Source organism: Nelusetta ayraudi, unplaced genomic scaffold (genome assembly GCF_046127955.1).
Source record: "Nelusetta ayraudi isolate G7.1 ecotype Tasmania unplaced genomic scaffold, CSIRO-AGI_Nayr_v1 ptg000028l, whole genome shotgun sequence".
NCBI classification, from domain to species: domain Eukaryota; kingdom Metazoa; phylum Chordata; class Actinopteri; order Tetraodontiformes; family Monacanthidae; genus Nelusetta; species Nelusetta ayraudi.
Genome location: NW_027466078.1, coordinates 3385955 through 3407198, shown reverse-complemented (window position 1 = coordinate 3407198; position 21244 = coordinate 3385955). Strand labels below are relative to the sequence as shown.

Sequence of the window (21244 nt, the reverse complement as noted above, 5' to 3'; positions counted from 1 at the left end):
CGGCGTGTCACACGGGCCCCGGTGATGTAAATTTCAAGCCTCCCGTGTGCTCGTTTTACAGCTTACGCGTGTCTGGACTTTGTCAGACCTGCTTCTGAACTTTTCAACTTCCCGGCCAAGTCTTCCCTCTCAGATTCCGAGCCCCCTCCACTTCCTTTTTGAACAACCGCATTTGAGGCCCACGCTAAAATGAAACGTGGACTTACCCTGCCCTGCCTCGGCCTTTTATCTCCCGATGATTAATAATCCCCTGTTGCTTTGATTCAGCAGCTCAGTCTGTGGCTGTTTAATGTTTAACCGCCCTGCCCCTCGTCGGTGGGAGGAGGATGTTGCCTGAGTCAAGTGTTTGCTAACACTTTGCCAAAGACTGCCGGGTGCTCGGGTTGAAGACGGTCATCATGTTCGGGGTGGGAGGAGGACTGGACTCTGGGCCACACGGACAGGAACCTTGAGATATTTCCAGGCAAGTAGGAACTGATTTCCCTTTCGTTCCGTGTTTTGGAACAACTGAGCTGCTTTGAGTGTGGAGTTACCCAAAAGGACTGGACTGCAACTCCTGGTTGGTATCGGAGGATATTCCCGCCAAAGAGCAGACTTCAGACTTCCAAGTCGTTATCTTGGAAAACGGCTCACCTCTGGATCAGGTCTCTAATCTTGCGGACTGCGCCCTGCTGAGCTGATAAGCTAGAGGTTGTGGGGTAAAATCAATACTCGGAAAATCAGAGCTACCCTGGAGCCATGAGCGACAAAATCGAGGTAGCGGATGAGAAGGACTGGACGGAGCTTGAACCCAACTATGCGGTCAAGATCTTCCTGACCGTCCTCTACAGCCTGATGCTAGTGACGGGCATTGTGGGTAACTCGGTCACCATCCGAACCACACAGGTGCTGAAGCGGAACGGATACCTGCAGAAGAATGTGACTGACCACATGGTGAGCCTTGCGTGCTCCGACCTGCTGGTGCTGCTCATCGGCATGCCTGTGGAGCTCTACAGCGCCATCTGGTTCCCGTTCACATCGGGGTCGGGCAACGTCTCCTGCAAGATCTACAACTTCTTGTTCGAGGCGTGCAGCTACGCCACCATCCTCAACGTGGCCACGCTCAGCTTCGAGCGCTACGTGGCCATCTGCCACCCCTTCAGTTTCAAGGGGCTGCGCGGCAGGCGCACGTCGGCCCTCATCACCTTCGCCTGGCTGGTGTCAGTGTTGGTGGCCCTGCCGCTGCTCATCGCCACGGGGACCGAGGGCTACATTCCGTTGCAAGCGGACGGGCCCGCCCAGAACCTGACCTTCTGCACCAACCTGAGGGAGCGCTGGGTGATGTACAGGTGCAGCATCTTTGTGGCTTTCGTCGTCTACATGGTCGTATTGATCTGCGTCGGCGTCATGGGCCGGGCCATGATCCTCGTTCTCCGGAGGCCGCTGGGATCCGTGGACGACGGCCTCGACGGGACATCGAGAGGGTCGAAGAACCAAAGTTCAAAGGCCAAGACTGCCAGGAAGCAGACCATTCTATTTCTGGGTATGTTCTTGGTTGCTTATATTCTTCCAAAAGTATTTGTCTTTCAATGTTGGTATATTTGTTAAAGAGAAAAATAACGTAAAGGTCCAGTGTGTAAAATTTGGCTTGATTTATGATTTTTATATTGGTAAAAGCTTAATATGTTGCAGACAAATACATTAATAAAAATGTTTACTAGCAGTACAATAAAAGTAATTTGGTTTTCCTACCCTAAAAACATATATAAGAGCAATAAGGGTCTTGCTACCAGTTAGCTGCCATCTTGCACCTGACAGTAAACTAAATATGAAACAGGCTGTCAGACAAGCTACCATCAATACCTGGTTCCCTGAAAAAAAAATTACACACTGGACCTTTAACTGTAACAAAATCCTGTGTTTGAAATATTTAGATAGTATCTTTAAACATCTCAAACTGTTTAGACTGTGAGCAACGGCTCCATCTTGACTCTGGTCAAGTGGAAGTTCGAGGGTCAGCTCTTCTCTTCAGCGTCTCGTAAGGATTGATGTTACTCGCAAACACACTAAAAGCAATGGCTGCGTGTTGTTTCAGCTTCAGACATTGAAGTGCATAAAATGGCTGTGCCTATTTTTTACAATCCCAAAAGCTCTAATGACCACAACAAAAAGTGAAATGACATCTGTATGAATCTGAAGAAAGGACCGATGCTAGAACATCCACTTTTGGTTCGACGGACATCAACATTGAGAGGAGGGACTTGGAGCCCGTAACAGATGCTAATGTACCACAATACAGACGGGCTGAAACGAACAGGGATGGTCCCAGAGTCTCGCAGTCGCACAGCACAGCGGTCACGGAGAGTGACCACGTAAACAAACAGCTCACTGACAGGAAACAGAACGCAGGAACTAAAATCCCCCCAACAGGAGGAGGAAGCTGGTAAACATTGACTCACCGTTTCACCTTCAGAGAGGTGCAAATAAAAAGACCTTGGTTTCATGCTTGTCGGAATTTGTTCAGATTAAAGAGGCTGCTTACCCTATCTAGTCTAATCATTTTGTAAAGACTCACACTTGTCCAGAGTTAGGAAACACACACGTCTGCTTCACACATTTTCAAAAGCCTAACGACAGGTAAATTGTGTCGTAAAAGCACAATGTATTCTGACAAACGTGCCAAAATTAAGATAACTGAAAGTACTGTTAAGCTAATTGCATTAGCATGCATTGTGCCTTGAAGCGGGTGCTGGGTTGGATGTCCATTAAAAGTAGAGTAACATATTTTCTCATCCAGTGGTGGATGTTTTAGTTAAATACTCCTTTTGTTTTTGAAGGACAACCCGAAAACAAGCGCCGTTAGCACATAGCAGTAGCCTACAGTACTGAATGTCTTCCATGCAACAGCAGGACCCACAACGAAGTTCAAAATCCGATAGAGAGGGTAGACAGACTGGCTACAGTTCAAGGTATTTTCCTGTTTTGAGCATTTTCCGCCATTTTTAGAAGTGCTAGCAGCTGCAACTGGTATTTAACGGCAGCAACATGGGAACAAATGTCTTTGACCTTTTAACACAGTGGTCCTACTCCAGAAACAAGCCTGGCTTCTATTTCGACACAGTGTTCGTTCCAATCTGTACACATCCCGTGTGTTTACTCCTCCCCTACACACACACACACACACACACACAGGTCAAACACAGACATGAATCACAGGACTGGAATTCATTGTGTCCTTTCATTTCAGGTCAACAGGTAACCAACTGCCTTTTTTGAGAACTTTATTTTCTGTTATTCACAATAAGAAATAAGAAAAAGGAAGATGACTTTGTCTCACACCCTTTCCCAGACTCAAGGAGGGGAAAAAAAAACTACATTAGGCAATCCAGAAACTCTATAAGGGTCTCCAAGTCAAAAAGCAAAATGGAAATTACCTTCTTCAACCACCGTCAGAATGACCCCAGAACATATGTCAGGTTGAGACTGGGGCGTGACTAAACTTCGGACACTCAAGGTGTATATCTGGAAATATACATTCTAAAAGGTTTCTCCCAATAATATGAATATAACGAGTGAGGCTATAATGCTATCCTGCCACCCCTCCTCCTCCACCTCACTTAATCACTCTCTCATGCAGAGACAGTCTTATCCAAAGATAAGTAAACACACAGAGTTAATTCAAGAAAAAAAGCCCCCCAAAAAATCTGACTGGGTTTTAGTTGGCAAAATCCACTGCCTTCTCTTAAAATATAATTCCTACTTGGGCGATTATTCACAAAGATGGTATTGATATGAGCCCCATGTGTTTTCTCATTTCTGTGCATTAATGTGAGCCAGACCAACAGAGCAGTACCCCTGTTTGTCCTGATGGGAACTTTTGAACCGGTGGTTTTCACATTTCTTTGAAGAAGATTTTAAGTTCAAGTTTTAAATCACATATCCACCTAAAAAAAACCTCTTAACCCTTTCGGTTGGTCTGTAGTACTCACTTGTAACTGAGTGGTTCATATTGATAATGACAGAGTGAAGGTTGACTTCTCAAATGGGATCTTTGCCAAATTGATGCGTGAGCAATATCCGCAATATTTGGGAACCACGTCATGAGTTGTCGGAAGTTTTCAAACAATCAATCAATCAATCAATCAATCAATCAACTTTTATTTGGACAGCGCTAAATCCCATCCAAAGGCACCTCAAAGTGCTAAAGCGCTAGTTTTGGCGTTGATTGTTTGATCTCTGGTGAAATAAATGAGAATGTTTCATGCCATTCACAGAGAAGGAAAAGCTACCTCATATCAATGATGAATTATACAAACGCCAAACACACAGCAGTAAGTGGTGATGAGCGCCAGCCGTGCTGTGAAAACAGCGGGTCTTATTTAAACCGTTGAGCTGCTTCAAGGCGTTTGAAAAAAAAAATGTAATTTCTTAATGCAAAACAGTTGTAATGAAGGTTTTAGCCGGCTTAGGTAGCGTTGGGCTATTATGGGATGTTGGCTCAGGGACGCAGACGTTGACTTTCAGCTCGTCAAACTTAACTTGTAACTCTTGCTTCCGTTGCCGAGCATCCTGCAGTGAGTGGAGGGACACGCAGTCAAACGCTAGCCACTGAAATTATGAGCGCACGCATAATAGATGAGGGAACTGCAAGAAAGATCGCCCGCAAAGTGGATGATGCCACATTATCATGTCTCACTACTCTAAGATTCATGAACGCTCGGCCCTGCAAAACAAAAACAAAAGGAAAGTAATGGAATAATAATAAATCTGAGTGAATATTATGAGCGAGGTCCTGACATTCTCCTCCTTCTTATTGACTCGCTCTCTGTCTCGTGTGGATCTGAATATGATTTGAATTGTTAGTGAGAGCTGTCAGGCACAGAAGGAGAGCCACTGCGGCCTGTGGCTGAACAGGTTCCTTCCCGGGTGACGCTCCTGCTCTGGCTCCTGCTCCTGCTCCTGCTCCTGCTCCGTCTCCATCTCCTTCGTTCCTGCTCCGTCTCCTGGTGCGTCTCCTGCTCCCGCCTCAAAATGACTTTTAATCCTGGTCGAACGTCACGACTTTGGAGAATAATTAAAGGCAGGGAACATCCTTGTTAAGTTGCCCACGCATCACGCCCAGGACAGGAGGTTAATTGCTTTAGATAGTTATTTTCAATCACAGACAGACAGCATTTGGGGAGCTGAATACTAATTTGGTTTTGGCGCCTTCGGTCTTTGTGGCCTCTCTTGACTTTGGTAGGAGCGTTCGTGATGAGGAGCAGTCAACGCAGCTGGAGAAGGGCAGCCTGTGTGCAGCCACATTATAATTAAAGAGCAGAGAGTGTTGTTCTTTTGAACTTTGGATGTTAGACGGGTGCAAAGTTTATCCTTTAAAACCTGAACCTGAACCTGAAATGGAAAATCATTTATAGTTTTGTAAGTTAAAGTGCTCGTGCTGATGTGTCCTCACTAAACTAGTGTGTGCCTTTGGCTTCAGGATGAAATAAATTTTCAGTTGTCGGTTGCGTCTCAGCCTACAGTGACCGGACTTGGATGGATGGATGGATGGATGGATGGATGGATAGATGGATAGATAGATAGATAGATAGATAGGGGAATATGAATAGGAGAAGTAAAACAGCTGAAATTGAAATGAAAAGTAATTTGATAGTCGGACGTAAAACATCACTTACAAAAATCTACCAGAGGAGGCGTTGATTGGTAGGGCGGTGAGGTCTTGACGGGAAGTGGATGCACACTGAAAACGATGAACAGACTGATTATCGAAAGTCTGACAAATTGAGTGAACGAGGGAACCAAACAGCTCAAGAAATGGCTGTGATTTCAGACTTTAACAGTCCCTCAATCCACAATACAGCAACAACAACCATCTGTGCACAGAGTGGTGCCGGTTAACACCTAGCGCCTGTCTAACATACGAAATGAAGACAGTCGCTGGCGTTAGTGCAAGTCTTTATGAATCACAATCAGTGACCTTTTCCAGCACAAACTAATCCAAAATTACACCAAATTATTACAGACAGAAACTTTGCTTCATTCTTTTAAAGTCCAGGTGTGTAAAATTTGGAGATTTTGGGGACAAACAGCGGCCAGTCCGAGAGGGTGCCAGAGCTTGGCCATGAAAGGAGATCCGGCACACAATGACGTCATTCCGTGCCTAGCGTTGAAAAAATCTCTGTGAACAGAGCGTTTAGAACCATGCCCAACAATTTGCAGGGCTCACGTCCAAACGCATGAACGTCATTATTTGACGATATCGAGATCGTTTGACGATAGGGTTCAACATTGTAACAGTTTTTAAAGCTCAGAAAAGTGGAAAAGCATCATAGGTGCCCTTTAACTAAAGGTGCCTTCACGGGGAAACAGGAACAAAAACCACAAATCCTCACACACAAAAGACCTGACAAGACAGAACACGGGAGACTTACTTTTAGACGGTTAAAGCTGACGACCTGACAAAGATAAAGGGAGACCATTTGTGGCAGGGCAGGGGAACACAGGTGAGGACAATCACGGGCAGGACCGACGACAAGACACAGCTGAAACTCATGGGACAAAAAGAAAAAAGAAGCGGGAAGACATGAACAGGAAGTAAATTACCCCCCCGCCCCCCAAAACAAAAAACAAAACAAAAAACACAAAGGGAAACAGAAGACTCTTTTATTTATTTTTTTCAAAATGCGTTACCCTCCCCTTTCCAAAACGCTTACCACTGGTTGTTTCGCCTCGTTGACATGTGCAAGGAATCACATGGACATCCGGAAATGTTTCGCTCTCAGTCCTAGTTAGACCAGTAATCATCTTCAAATGAAAGACCACACCTGGTATCATCCACACGCTCACTCTCACACCTCCTTAATAGGTTGAGTGTGTGCAAAATATGGCTTGATTCATGATTTTTATATTGTTAAAAGCTTAATGTAGGGCCCATAAATGCATTCATAAAAATGTGTCCTCGCAATACAATAGAAGTCATTTGGTTTAATACCCTTCTCATATGTATATACACATATTTCATATATATTATGTATTTTCCTTGAATACAAAATGCTTTGTCCGGTGGGATTCCTTCAAAATGTTTACATACTGGACCTTTAAGACTTTAAGAGGGACCCTAACCACCCTGGCAGCCTTGTACCTCCACCTCCCACATCCATCCAGAGATCCACCTCAGCTCGGCCCGGTTGCCTCCCTCAAACCCTCTAAGCTGCCCGTTTATTGTCTCTGATCGGACCCTGACTCCCGGTTGGCCCGTTCACGGCGTTCTTAGAGCTCTCAAACATGCAACAGCGACCGGGCGGGGGATTCGTTGGCTCGGTCGCTGAAGGTGCCTCTGCTATTTCCTTATCACACTGCCAGTGGCGGCGGCGGCGGCGGCGGCGGCAGCCATTGTCTCCTGTGTGACCTCCACTCTACTGTGGCTGTGAGTGACAGGTGCAGCACGGCAGAGTAACGAGCTCCGGAGTCCTGCATCCCTGCGGCAGCCGCGACGGCCCGAGGGCCAAAAACCTTCCTGTGAGTGACAGGCTGCACTTGGCAAAAACGGCTCAGGGGAGGGAGGGGGGGGGGCGGAGGTTTCCTGAGACGCTTAATTCTGGGTAACTCTGAGCAGAAATAGTTGTTGTTGTTGTTGACATCGCCAGGCAGTGGCACAATAAGAGTCGGCCGCCCTTTGGGGAATCAATCCAGGGACCAACTCCTGGTAAGAGCGTTTGGATGGACGAGAGAGATGATTGAAAAGTTTGAGGCAACTTTTTTTTTTCTCCTCACAGAGACGAGCATGAAAAAAAAAAAAGAAAAAAAAAAAAATTAAAGCACATTTATTAAACCCTCTAAAAAAAAAATAAAAAAAGACCAGGCAAGGCAGTAGTAGATAAGTTTTAATGAAAAAAATATTATGCGTCGACCAATATGATAAGAATAATGGCAAAATAATGAGTCAATTGAAGCAAATTTTACTTTGGAAGAATTAATATTCAAAAGGGTCTTTTTCTATCGTGCCAGTCGCGGAATTGGTTCCCATTCTTTATTCTCTCCAGGTGCTCCAGCTTCCTCCCACTGCCCAAAGGCTGCACGATAGGCTAACAAATGGTTGGCAGGCTTTCTATGCGACTAAACTGGACACTTGTCCGCCTGGGCAAGGCTCCGGCAGACGTGACTCTGAGCGCAGGAACAGTGCTGGTAGATGGCGGATGGCTGTGTGACCTTTGACCTTGATTCACCGCTGACCTGTGACTGTTCCTTCTTGAATACAACTAAACCGGGGCTGCAGCCCTGATGAAACTATTGCTGTGTCTCAATTCAGGGTCTGCATCCTTGAAGTGCGCATTTTGAAAGGAAGTTGCGTCATAGCACTGCGCGAAGGCTTGTCCCCAAGGGAGCTTAGGATGCTCAAAATGCGTACTCGGAAATACGCACTCGTTTTAGCCGATTCCAAGGATGCACTGCTACTATCCTTCGCGTACTTATGTATCCCATGATGCTTTGCGTGCTGCTGCAAAGCATCATAGGATTCTGGGAAGTCAGCTGAAATTAGCGACATGTACTGATAAAGACACGACATATAAATCTAAATATTGAAGTTACACATAAAGTATCCAGTTTTTAACGTAGGATTTTACCTATTTGATCATCCAACGGCATCGTTAGATGGCGAACCAATGGTTAGCTTGATACTATAAAAACGTCACTTCCGGGGTTGGCCAGCAGGAGGGATAAAAGACTGTAGTCTTTTATCACATGGACGTCATAGGTATCAAGCAAAAATATACTGTAGATACAAAGAATTTCTAGGATTCGTTTTTTTGCTCAAAACACAAACTCTATTCCCTCCATCTCTCTCCCTCCCCCCAATTATAGACCAGAATAGAATAGAATAGAAGCCTTTATTAATCCCACATTGGGGAAATTTACATGATTACAGCAACAATACAGTGTAAAAGACAGAAAATTATATTAATAAAAAAATACATTCAAGAAATGTAATAAAAATATTCAGACGAAGATTATAAGATTACATTACATTGACAATTGGATTATATTCCAAGTTATGTACATTGACAGATCAGTAATTGTCTTATTGCACATGAGTGCGGTTGTACAGCCTGAACCTGCGAGTGGGGGCCGGGGGGGGGGTTCTCCTTCTTGCACTGACGGTGCAGCAGTCTGGAGCTGAAGGAGCTGCTCAGGCTCTCCACAGTGTGGCGCTAGGGCGTGGGAGGTGTTGTTCCTGACCGATGGTCAGCTTGACCGCCGTCCTTCTGTGCATGGCGCCACCTCCTGGATGGAGTCCAGTGGACAGTCCAGTCCGTTCTCCTCCTGTCCCTGTCTGCGACCCCACTCCCATCGGCACTTGATGGCGTACCAGAGGCCACCCCAGTGTCGTAAAGTGTCCGGAGCAGGGGCCATGCTGACCCCAGCCGACCTCGAAGGGGCCTCAGTCTCCTCAGCAGGTGGCGTCAATTCCGTCCCCTCTTGTAGATGGCAGTGGTAGTTGAGGACCAGTCCAGTTTATTGTTCATGTGAACATCCAGGCACTTGAATGGGTCCACTACTAAACCACAGATGATCGTTGAATCAATAATAAATACACTGGGTTACACTGCATTGCGCCACAGACTCCCTTCATTCCAGTGGCCACAGCTGATCAATCATCACTCATCAGACCGATGAAGCGGAGAAAACTGAGACTTCCCGTCCGACCTGATGGCCATTATGAGGTATTATGTTTCCCCTCATTTAATCAGGTGGAAGCCAACATCTGCCTCCGTCTCTGGAAGCTCTCCAGCACGACTGTGATTGATCGCCGCCACCTCGAGCTGCGTCGAATGGCACAGGGGTGTTACGCGAACACTCATCCGCTCGCTTCGCTCTTTTTAATTGGATCCATCGTGGATCATCGTGCAATGAGGCGCTGCTTTTGCGCCCCGGCGCCTCCTGCTGCTCTCGACTCAGATCTCGAGAACACTCGAGAACTTACATTTGGTCCGGGCTTGGGATTATTCCGTTCCACAAGCTTGAACGTGACTGGAAATTCAAGTCGGAGCCATTCATATAAGACAGAGAAATGCAATCAAAAAAAAATCAAGAGATGCGTCTGTGGATCAGATCAATACACAGGGTGGAAATGTGGGCGTCTAGACTAACCTTAAGGCTCAACAACAGACTCACTGATGTCTATGGTGATTCCTGAAGGGGTTGTTTTTGTGAAATGTGGTCTTTGTTTTAGTTTAGTCTTGTTTATCTGATCTAACTGCAAAGAACGTCAAATGTAAGAACAGGTAAATCTGGTCCGGTGGAACCTTGAGGGCTTTTCCACACAGAAAAATAACATCTTGCTTTGACGGTTCCCTCCCATCGATTTTTAGAAGAAGTTATGTGCATTCTGGATCGGCAGTGGAATCCAACTTTTTGATAACTCCGTCTCACAGGGCTTCACGGGAGACTTATGGAAGTTCACCTTTTTCTCACGGTTAGCCGAGGCGGTCAGCTCTTTGCGGGCCGCGTGCTTGCAAGCACGCTCGGATTTATAAACGAAGGCTAAAGCTCGCCGCTAGCTAAAAGCATCATCATGCTCTGACATCGGTGCTTTTTTTTTTTTTTTTTATCTCAGTGTGTGATCTGTCGCGGGGAAATGTGGCTTTGCGACTGCGAGCGTTGGGCTGGTCGAGTGTCATCACAATGAACAGGGAAAAAAAAAAAACTTTGTAAAAATAACGATGAATATCAAAAGTCACAATTTGTCTTGGTGGACTACAATGACATTGTGAGCCACTGCACGGACTGAGCATGAGGTGCAGGTAAAACTGAATTCTGGGTAGATTAATTGCATGGACGAAAACGTGCTAGCTCAATGTCAGATTAGCCTTGAAATGGGAAAATTCCAAATTTGGAGGAGTGGACAAATTTAGAGGCTATTCAATTATTTAACCAGCCAAACAGCCAACTGTTTGTTCCAGCAGGAATTTTGGGCTGCTTTCCGGATTCACAGGATTTTCTTTTTTTTTTTTTTTTTGGTCTTTTTTGCAACTAGCTTGGGCAGTCCCTGCTGGCCAAATGATAGAATCCAGGTTTTTGGCGCTCCAACATTGATCTCCTTTTTGAAACAGGAGGTGTAACTTTCCAGGGATCATCGCGCAACGCCCGCAGTCTGATCCAATTATGATTACAGATGCAACACTTGTGTTTCTTACAATGATAAGGCGCCATTATCATCTCCTGGCGCTCGTTTTTTTTTTTTTCCACGTGATGTTTACTTTTGCTTGTGCTCAAATATCAAAAAACAAATTGAAACACAGATCTGATCTGGCCATCAACAAAACAGAGACTTTAAAAAAAAAATAAATAAAAAAGATTTGGCTGGTATTGAAGTAGGATTACGGTCACAAGATATTTTTTTCTGGCTTTTTGCAGTGCAGATTACAATGGGTGCACGAGCAAGATTATGACTAAAATACCCCCAGTCAAACTGTGCACAGGAACACATCACAAATGAATGGTAATGCTGGCATCCAGCTGTTGATAAGGAATAGATGAATGGAAAAGATCTGCATCTGAATAAGCGTGCCACTGCACTAAAGAACAACTTTGAATATTCAACAGCCTCTCCTTATTTTATCCCCCCCCCCCACCCCTCTCCATGCCCCTCCACACACACACACACACACACACACACAGTCTACAAGATAACAAAGGAAAATCTCCAGGGCAGGGTTCCCTATCAGCAGGCCCACAAGTCTCCATGAGCAAAATCTCCCACTAAAATAATTCCATTATGCGTAATATTCCTTTGTGGCTCAACTTATCCATCTGCTTTAATGACTCAGGATCTTCCTCTGTTCCCCTCCAAGTCAATTCATTCTGAACTCTCCATTAAAAAGACTTGTCATTTTTCCCTCGTCTGTTCATTTGCAGCGGGGGCAGACAATCAGTCCCGCTCGTCGCCAGACAGAATTGCAAATAACTCCGCATTTTTAGGCAGTTTGAGAGGCTTTTCGTCCGGAAGGTGTCATAAATTTCAACACTTGGCGCAAAGCATAATTGAACCCCCCCGCCCGGGACGGTCAGTCTTTGTGCTTGGATTCAACCTTCGCTGCCAGAGGAACCAGATAATGTCCGGCGCTAATAGTTCTTATTAATTAAAATTGGCTTGTGTTTGATCGATGTCGACCCACTCGGCACCGTAGGAGTTGGCTTGCCGTCCTCCCATCTGGCAGTTGGAAAGCTCATTACTATGTAAGTGATACGCCACAATTCCAATCTACAGAAGGCTCCTTTCTTCTCTCGGTGGGTGTTAATCATCCACGGTGCCTCTCTGTTCGCTGCCCTCAACAGTGCGTGCGTGCTCAAGGGATATTTGCACTCACTGTCAGCCTCTGATAATATTTGCCTTCACAGCGGGCGACTTGTTCTATCTATCTATCTATCTACAGAACACACGATTGGTCTTCATCCAAAGTCCCCCCAAAAAATTTAAATAAATAAGATGACGCAGATCCACGAACACCCCTGGGACTCCGGCTACAGTTTCTTTTCTTATTTTCTTCACTAGCTCTGTATGTTCTCATCCTGACGGCTGATACCCGGTCCATCCAATTAGCATTGATTAACATTTAATCAGCAAATCATTAAGGGCGTCAGTAGAATTTCGTTTAAACGGTTTTTAACATTGGTGATTCACAGGAAAGCATTTTCTGTTCCACGTTTCTGGACCACGAGCTGTAGCTCATTTTTCGGAATCTCAACATTTTACCATGGGTGACCAGGCGCACACGTCTTCCCATTTTCTATTTCACTGTTTGCCCCCTGCCACCGAACCCCGAGTCTGCCATTTTTACTATTTACTTTTAGATTGTTCTTCAGATGGAATGGGGTGCTGTGAAGCAGTGTGGCAAACTGGCCCTTCAAACAGTGCTTTTTTTCCCTTTGGCTTTCAGCTGCACCCTGACCGATCAAACGCACACACACACACACACACACACACACACACACACACACACACACACACACACACACACACACACATCTCCAATTCGTATACTATACAAATCCTGGTTTTGTTTCCCCTAAATCGTTAGAATTCTTCAAATCATAGCTTGTTGCTATGCTAATGTTTCTGTAGGCTTCGAGGGAGCAGTGAAGTCTAAGGGCGTTTTCACACCAGGAAAGCCCTTTAATTCGTTTTCTTTGGTCCGGACCAAAATACAATGTGTCTTTTCTGGTTTGGTGCGGTTCCTTTTCACATTGCACTTTTCTCAAGAGTCCCAGGATTTGACAACAAACCCACATGTGTGCAAAGACCGTTCAATCATTGGACAAAACGGTAAACCCGGTAAAATACGGAAAGTAAACAGTCATGGCGCTCTAGCGTGCTGCACTCATTGTGCTCATAATGATGATCCCCCCCCCAGACAGTTACGAGCGTTTGCAGGAAATTTGGAGCATCAGAAGCTTTTGACGCAAAGTCGATTTTATGAGATGTTTGCCATTTTGCGACATCGAAGGCGTTTTGCGAGAACCGTCTCCTCGTTGCTCCACGTTGAACCGCGACTCGTGTTAGCCTGACGGTCCAACGACGCACTACGAAACGTTCTGCTATGCTAACCAAAAGAACATTTCCCATAATGGGCGTGGCTACGGCAGCCTGTGACGTGTAAAAAAAGCTGTGAGATTTCAGAACTGGTTCCAGCCACGGCGCGCTCGCTTTCACACGTCAAACGAACCGCAGCGTGGTTCGTTTTGGAAGCGAGACCGAGACCTCCTCTCCGGCGAGGTCTCGGACCGGCTGGTTTGTATTCACAGCAGCCCAAAAAGGTCCGCACAAGGAACTTTTTTTGGTTTAGTCTGAACCAAACAGGGCAGGTGTGAATACACCCTAAATGTGTCTCGAGAACCTCACATCCATCTGTATGACCTGTTCATGCAGTCAGACAGTCTGTCATTTTTGTGGCTTTAATGTCACATACCCATCAAAAGTGTCATATGACTCAAAAGCACTTTTGTGGAATCGAGTGCTGTTTTTAATAAAAGGCAGCATTGTTTTAACATCGTGTTGCTTGCTAATTTATTTATTTATTTTGTAGTGTTTCCTGTTTCCTTGTAGGGGGTCTCCTCACTGGGAGGGGTCTCATCGTTCTAGGGACCCTCTCAGTATGGATGATCCCCGTGGGTGGCTGTTTCCTACTACAGGTCTCTCAGTGCCTTGCCATTTCAATTTTTATTGTGCTGATTGACTGACATTTTTTATATATTTACTTATTTATTTTTAAACTGTTTTCTGGGATGTTTTGTGTGTGTTTGTATGTGCGCGCGTGTGTGTGCGTGTGGGGGGGTGGTAACCTGTATGTGACTTGGGAGGACATGGGTGGATGGTATTTGCTCCATTTTTTCTTTTATCTTCACTAATATTTGATTTTAATTTCTGTTAAGCACCTTGAGTTGCAAGCCTTTGTATGAAAGGTGCTATATAAATAAAATTTGATTGATTGATTGATTGATTTTTTTTTTGACAATCATGCATTTTCGAATACTTCAGTGCGCCTTTGGAAGCTAAGAGAAACTCTGGATAATGTATTGCATTTCTGGTCACATTGTCTGCAAGTACGAGTTGGGGCTTTTAAACAGCTAGTGATGGCAGAGCACTTCTCTGTTGGGGACACAGTGTAAACTGTCTGTTCTTGCGTTTGGTTTTACAATGCAAAGGAATTCTACATGGAGCAGAGCAGCTAACTCTATCTCTCTACCGCTACTGTACTGCACTGACCCGTTTGGCTCTGGCGCACACTCCAATTAAAGCAAAGGCAGACTATTAATTCTTCTAATAATCTTGTTTAACTGCTTTCTAATTAGCAGCGGGTTTATATGGTACCCGTGGCAGGGAGACAGCCAGTATGTGCGTCCAGGACCTCTGGGAGCCGTCGGATCAGACCTCCAGGGCCAGTGGCTGCTTTATAAATAGAATTTGAATGGTGATCTTTAATAATTAGGGTGTTTTCTGGTGTGGGGAGTTTTGGAGTCGTTATGCACTTGACACAAGATGGTGATGGGTGGCCAGGTAGCGAATAGGATGTCACCCACAGTGGGACAGTTGGCCAGGAGGGATTCTCAACAAGACAATCTCAACTGGATATCGCGCTTCGGGTAATATGAATGTTTGTTTAGTCTTTCTTTCCTCTCCTCTGGACAAATCATTCCAGTGCCCAGTTGATTTGGAGTTGGTGTACCTATGATGCAAAACACAAAATGTCGTCTTTATTTGTCTTGTATGAGTATACATTTTTTTTCTGACAACTGACAGTGTTTTTTTGTGGCACACGGTCTGTGTGTCTGAGGTGATGTTATCAGTAGTGTGCTTTCTCTGTGAATCTGGCCTTGCCTCCATATGTTTTCCATTAGCAAAGTAAGTCAACGGCAGATGGACAACGCTAATAAACTGCGTGCAACACTCCCATGACAGGGCAGAACTTTATTTGCTAACAGCTTGGAGGTTGGTGACACATATTCATGGTTAATGGACAGGCCCTCTGGCAGCCCCAATGCTGTGTTTACAGTGCGCGGTGAAGAATGAGTGCCACATGAACGGGTAGGAAAGGAGCCGGTGCAGAGAAAAACGGTTTCTGTGAAAGTAAACATAGCGCTGTTGAAAGGCCACTGCCAATACTCACTATGCTAACCTGATTACGTTGACCTTAGTGTGTTGCTCTGGTTACGGAACAGAGCTGAGGCGAGTAAAGGTAGCAGTCATCAGAAATAATGTCAATTATTCTTAATGCAAACACATCAATAAAGGTTTCGGCTTGAGAGGTTTGCTTGTTGTGAGGCTAACTAGTAAGAAGAGATGTGAATGATGTGATTCAACTCCTTAATCTTTACAATGTTAAGATGTTGAAGTAGTGGTCAGTTCTTATTCTTGGGTTGGTAGTTAGAATTGTGGATAGATTTTAGCTCACAGCGCTCATTTGCGAAGCCACCTGTACAGACACCGCTCGCTAGCTGCTAGCTGCTAGCTGCCTGTCTTTGTGCGGGCATTCTGCTGTCTTTGTTCACTTTATTCCGCCACTTCAATACACATTGCAGTACTTTCTGTCTAGTTCTCTCTTGACATTTCATACAAATTACTCAGAACTTGGCTTATTAGTGAAAACTCTTTCACCAAAATCACTGATGCGAAAGAAGCAGCAGTGAAGGCATGCTAGGCATAGCAACAGCGACCACAATCTTATATATGTTGTTCATGACTAATGCATTGTATTTTATGTTTACTTATACTTGTTCTGTTTCTTATATTTGGTTGCAGCCGGTTTAGTGAGCTTGCAAACAGTGCCAGGATGGCTGCAAACACCCCTGACCACATTTCAGTGACAGTAAATTACAGTTTGTTCTTAGGAGTTGGTTTGTCTGAGGATGATGCTAGTGTATGCTACTGTCCCAACAGACTGACTAAGGTTGCAAAATGGTGACCCCCACCTGTGAAGACTGTGTGTGTGTGTGTGTGTGTGTGTGTGTGTGTGTGTGTGTGTGTGTGTGTGTGTGTGTGTGTGTGTGTGTGTGTCTGTGTTTTAGGAACTGTCCTATTGGAGGAAAACCAAACTACGTTGATTTTGTGATTGTACAGTGATTGTACACTTGCACACTGATTTAATATTAATGTTTTGGGCAATAAATCTTGACACACTACCTTAACAAATCATGACACAGTTTATACAATGTATCTTTAATTATCATGAATGTCACCTCCTCCAGCTGTGGAGACAATTTTAAGTGTCTTTTAAGTGTTTACTTGCGATCAACAAGCTAATGCTGTATGAGGTTTTCTTTAATGCTATAATTTATTGTGTCATATTTAATATTCATTTAGTAAATTACTGGTATTATACAACACATGTACTGTTAATACTACATATCCCAGAATGCTCTGCTGGTATTTGGGTGCATCAAGGACGTTCATTGAAGGATATTATTATCATCACCAATTAATTGGTTTATTGTTGTTATGCTACTTTTCATTTTATCATTGGCCCGTGGAAAAGCGTTACTGTTGAAATTTAAATCAGAAGGCTGCAAATGAAAAACAGGAATAGAATATTTATTTACATTTTATTTATTTTGAGGAGTTTTTTTTTTTTCATTTGAAATTCTATTTAGCGTGTGTGCAACATGAATTCATTTATTGTGTCTTATTAAGCTCTGCTTGTTCCATGTTCAGGTTGAAGCAAAACTTGTTTGGGTTCACATAAAAAGACTCCGTAGTCTCTGGAGGAAGATTTCTTTCAATAAATGTCAATGTTGGCCCGCGATTTTGTCCAAATTTAAAATTTAGGACCACCGTTTATTATTGTTTTATTTATTTAAAAACACTGGTTTTAGACTTTTTATTTTGCTCCTTTACGTTCACGAATGGTTAAAAAAATAAATAAAAAAAATAAATTACACTTGAGGTTTTCTTCACTAATATTCCAGCAGCCTTCAGTCAACAGTTGGTTGTGTCTGTGAAGACAACAGACACAGACAAGGCGCCACAGCGATCGAAGCTCCTCCGCCGCTTGAGATTAGCATCACGCTCCAGCACCACCTGAGCCGAGATCCACCTTCACGTCACGTGGTGTAAACACCAGCGGGCAGCTCCTGTCTGCACGTAAAAAAAAACAAACAAAAAAAACCCGACACGGTCTTCACCACCCTCGTGCGCCTGTTTTCACCATGTTATTCTAGCGTCTCCACAAGAGACGCGTGAGACAAATAAACTCCCCGGCGGCGGCGGCGGCGGCGTTTATTTGCGTTACACAGCAGGAGTCGACATCTCGAGGACCGATAACGTCACCCATGTTGAAAGGCAGTCTGATCGCAGTGTAACTCCCATTTTAAAACACTGCATGGGAGGGATGAGGAAGAGTCGCTCCTTTCAGAGAGGAAGCTCGTGACTCACAAGTGACGGCTGACATTAATCAGCGGCGCCGGGTGCCTTTGGTATCTCGCCCCCTGGTGGCCACGGGCAGAAGAATGAGCTGCTCCCGCGACTGAGTGCTTTCGCAATTGATGGCGTCACTTCTTTAAATGAAGCATTTTTTTCTTAAGAGTTTGTTTTCCTGATGATGGATGAAGGAGGAAATGCCTGGTGTGCAATTAAATTTGCTGTTGACCTGTTTTTTTTTGGGAATATAAGCAAATATTAGCATTAGGGATGCACCGATACCGATACCAGTAACGGGTATCGGTACCGATACCAGGGTTGAGTACTCGACTTGTACTTAGAAAAAATATGTACTGGTAACACAACACTGATACCAGTTGTATATGTATGTATATGATCTTTTTTTTTTTTTTTTGTTAAAGAAGGAAGAAGAAGAAAGAACGTTCTTCAAATAACAGAACATTTGTGTAAAAAATACAAAAGTCATTCTATAATGCATTATAGTATCGGTGAGTACTAAAATGTAAGTACTTGCACTCAACTCGTTCTGTAAAAACTGTATCTTTAATTATAGAGGTGTATTTTTTCCGTCCAAGACTCAGAGGTCGTGTTTTTTGGGACAGCAGCCACATTGTTGGAAATACTATATGGCAGCCTTATTATCTAGCATTGAGTTAATGATGTTGTTTAGTGCTTAGTGTGATTGGTGCCACAAAATTAAGCACCCTCCACCTGTGCACACTGAGCGTCTGGGGTTCAATAAAGACAGACGCAGTATCGGCAACGCAGGTTACTGTGCATGTATGTTCACAGCAAGCCGGCCCCCCCCAATAGATGTCATTTAATCCGTGAAGTCATTTCTCTCTTCATTGTTCCCAAACTAAAGCCACTTCCCTTCTGTTCCTGGAGATATCAGGATGACTGATGGGCATCATTGTCGAGTTCATTCCATTAAAGACTGAATTAAATTAGTCTGAGAGGAAAAAAGGAAAATGCGAGCACACACACACACACACACACACACACACACACACAAACAACACACACACACACACACAAACAACACACACACACACACATACAGATTGATGTGCAGTGAAGGATGTGATAATTAATATTGTTCAGTCATTATTAAAAAAAAAAACAAACACCTGAGCGGCGGAGTGTCTGGCACAGGCGGCGGGCGACAACCAGCGGCGCCGCTCAATTTTTCCATTGATTGTGTGTCAATGGGAGCCACCGCTCGCAATAAGCAGTGTTCACAGCGGCACTCCAAATCGAAAGGGAGCTTAAATGAAGTGTCGAGGGGGGAAAAGTGGTTGTCTTGACTGATTTATGTGCCTGCAGATTTGCAGAACTCCTCCCGACGGATCCCCCCCGCCACCTCACCCTCTGGCTCCCTCGGGAATCCTTGATGGAAGACACGTTCTTCAGTAATGCGCGTGTAGCCGCAGACATTTCGGGATGACGATCGGTTTAGCATGAACACCAAGATAACCGGTCATCGTGGTTTTTTTTGGAGAGGGGGGGGGGGGCAAAGGTTTCCACTTTGAAAGGTTTCCACTTTCAACTCACCCCTGGAATTTGAAAACCAATCACCCCTTGCTGTCGTCTGTCAATATTCACTGACGTCAAGGTTCTGTTGTTGTCTTACTGTTTTACTCAGGAGCTTCCAGTGGCTTCTCAAAGGCAACACGGTTTCAAATAAACAATCTTTTATTCTTCCCTCAAATTGCAAAAAAGATATTAGCTAGTGTTCTGGCAAAATAAAAAAATAAAAAAATAATAAAAAAAACAGGTATCTGTAGTAGATTGCAGCCAAAAAAAAAGCCCAATGTTAGCAAGCTGTAGCTGGTGTTGGCAGGCTATGGCAAATGGCAGCAAACATTGATGAAGACAGAAATGGCATGTTTATATTCTTCTACCAGACAACGTACATATACGGGTACGCGTGTGTGTGTTTACGTAAATATATATATAGATATATTTTTGTGTTTCCCACTTTCCCTGCAGGCCTGATTGTGGCGTCCTTGATGGTGTTCTGGCTTCCCAACCAGATCCGCCGCCTCATGATGGCCGCCGTTCCAAAGTCCCGCTGGACGCTGTCCTACTTCCGGAGCTACGTCATCCTCCACCCGGTGGCCGACACCTTCTTCTACCTGAGCTCGGTCATCAATCCCTTCCTCTACAACGTGTCCTCCAGGCAGTTCCGCCAGGTGTTCGTCCAGGTGCTGCGGTGTCGCCTGACCATCGAACACGTCAACATGCGCAACGTGAGGAACTCCCGCGCTGCTTCCGCGCGCTCGCTGCAGCCGCTGCTGATAAGGACTCTGCGTCGTAACAGGGACGCCCGGGACACGATGCCGAAGGGCGCCCCGACCTTTGCGACCTTTCAGGGGGAGCAGCAGAGTGACTCGGGAGTGGCTTCTCTCAGCAGGGACGACTCGACCGTCAAAGCAACAGACACGTCAGCCGAATCTGAAGTGTAATGCGCCGTACATTTTAATGCAACAAACGGATCAGAGCAGCAGGGGGGGAATCAGAAACAAATGTTTGGAAAAGCAACAACACTGTTTTATACACAGCAAAACACAGTACAAAGTGCCTTGTTGGATGTTCAGTTTTAGCACAAAGCATGATGGGACTTAAGGAACATTCAGTGAAGGAGATGTGCAAAAGTTAGCTTTAATTCTCCAATGGTGGGGGGGACCATGTTCACCCTCAGTTTGAGATAAAGTTAAAGGTACCCGGTGGAGTTTCAGACCACAGGAGGCGCTATGGAGCACTGCTCTCACACGCACCTCTGGACCAATATAAAGTCAGCTGGCCTCGTCAGCCAATCTCTACTGTCTCTGCTCCATTTTCCTGTCCTGTTAACATTCGCTTGTGCTGCCTCTTGAGGCCACCGGAGGTACTGCTGCATCCCTCCGTGCCTCACCAAAGACTCCATCTTTATATAGCATATATACATTTGTTTTGTCCCACACTCCAGAGACTAGAGGCCTAAAGGCAGTCAGCACCATCATATTGACCAGTGGTTCTCAACTGGTGGAGTCTCAGGAACCACATTATTTCCTCATCATGAAGTCGCAACCGGAAATTTATTCCACAGCACTCAAATTTATTCCACAAAAATAATAACAGTAGCCCACTTTCTATCCTGCCTGGTCAGTAAATTATTGAAAATATTGAATTGAATTTTGTGTCTTGCAAAATAAATGGCCAACATTTTCTCTGTAAATTTATATATATGTTAAAATCCCTTTTAAAAAAAAAAGGGGGCGGGGGGGAAACTGCCCACGAAGCTGTGAGCCGACCAAAACAGCTCAGCTCAGATATAGCGTATAGTTATTT

At 44.7% G+C, this 21244-nt stretch overlaps 1 protein-coding gene across 1 annotated transcript; it reads left to right on the top strand.

Annotated features, from left to right (window-relative positions):
• The first annotated feature begins 365 nt into the window (after positions 1-365).
• On the top strand, positions 366-20616 carry LOC142891143 (G-protein coupled receptor 39-like). Its single transcript, XM_076030559.1, has 2 exons — positions 366-1522; positions 19904-20616. Exons 1-2 carry the CDS (start codon positions 739-741, stop codon positions 20377-20379), a joined length of 1260 nt encoding a protein of 419 aa, XP_075886674.1. The 5' UTR covers positions 366-738; the 3' UTR covers positions 20380-20616.
• The last annotated feature ends 628 nt before the right edge of the window (positions 20617-21244 follow it).

What these genes read in the sequence shown, in the direction of transcription:
- LOC142891143 (XM_076030559.1), top strand. Translation starts at nt 739, where the DNA reads ATGAGCGACAAAATCGAGGTAGCGGATGAGAAGGACTGGACGGAGCTT. An exon ending in GCAGACCATTCTATTTCTGG is followed by an intron (nt 1,523 to 19,903) that starts GTATGTTCTTGG and finishes CTTTCCCTGCAG; the next exon opens with GCCTGATTGTGGCGTCCTTG.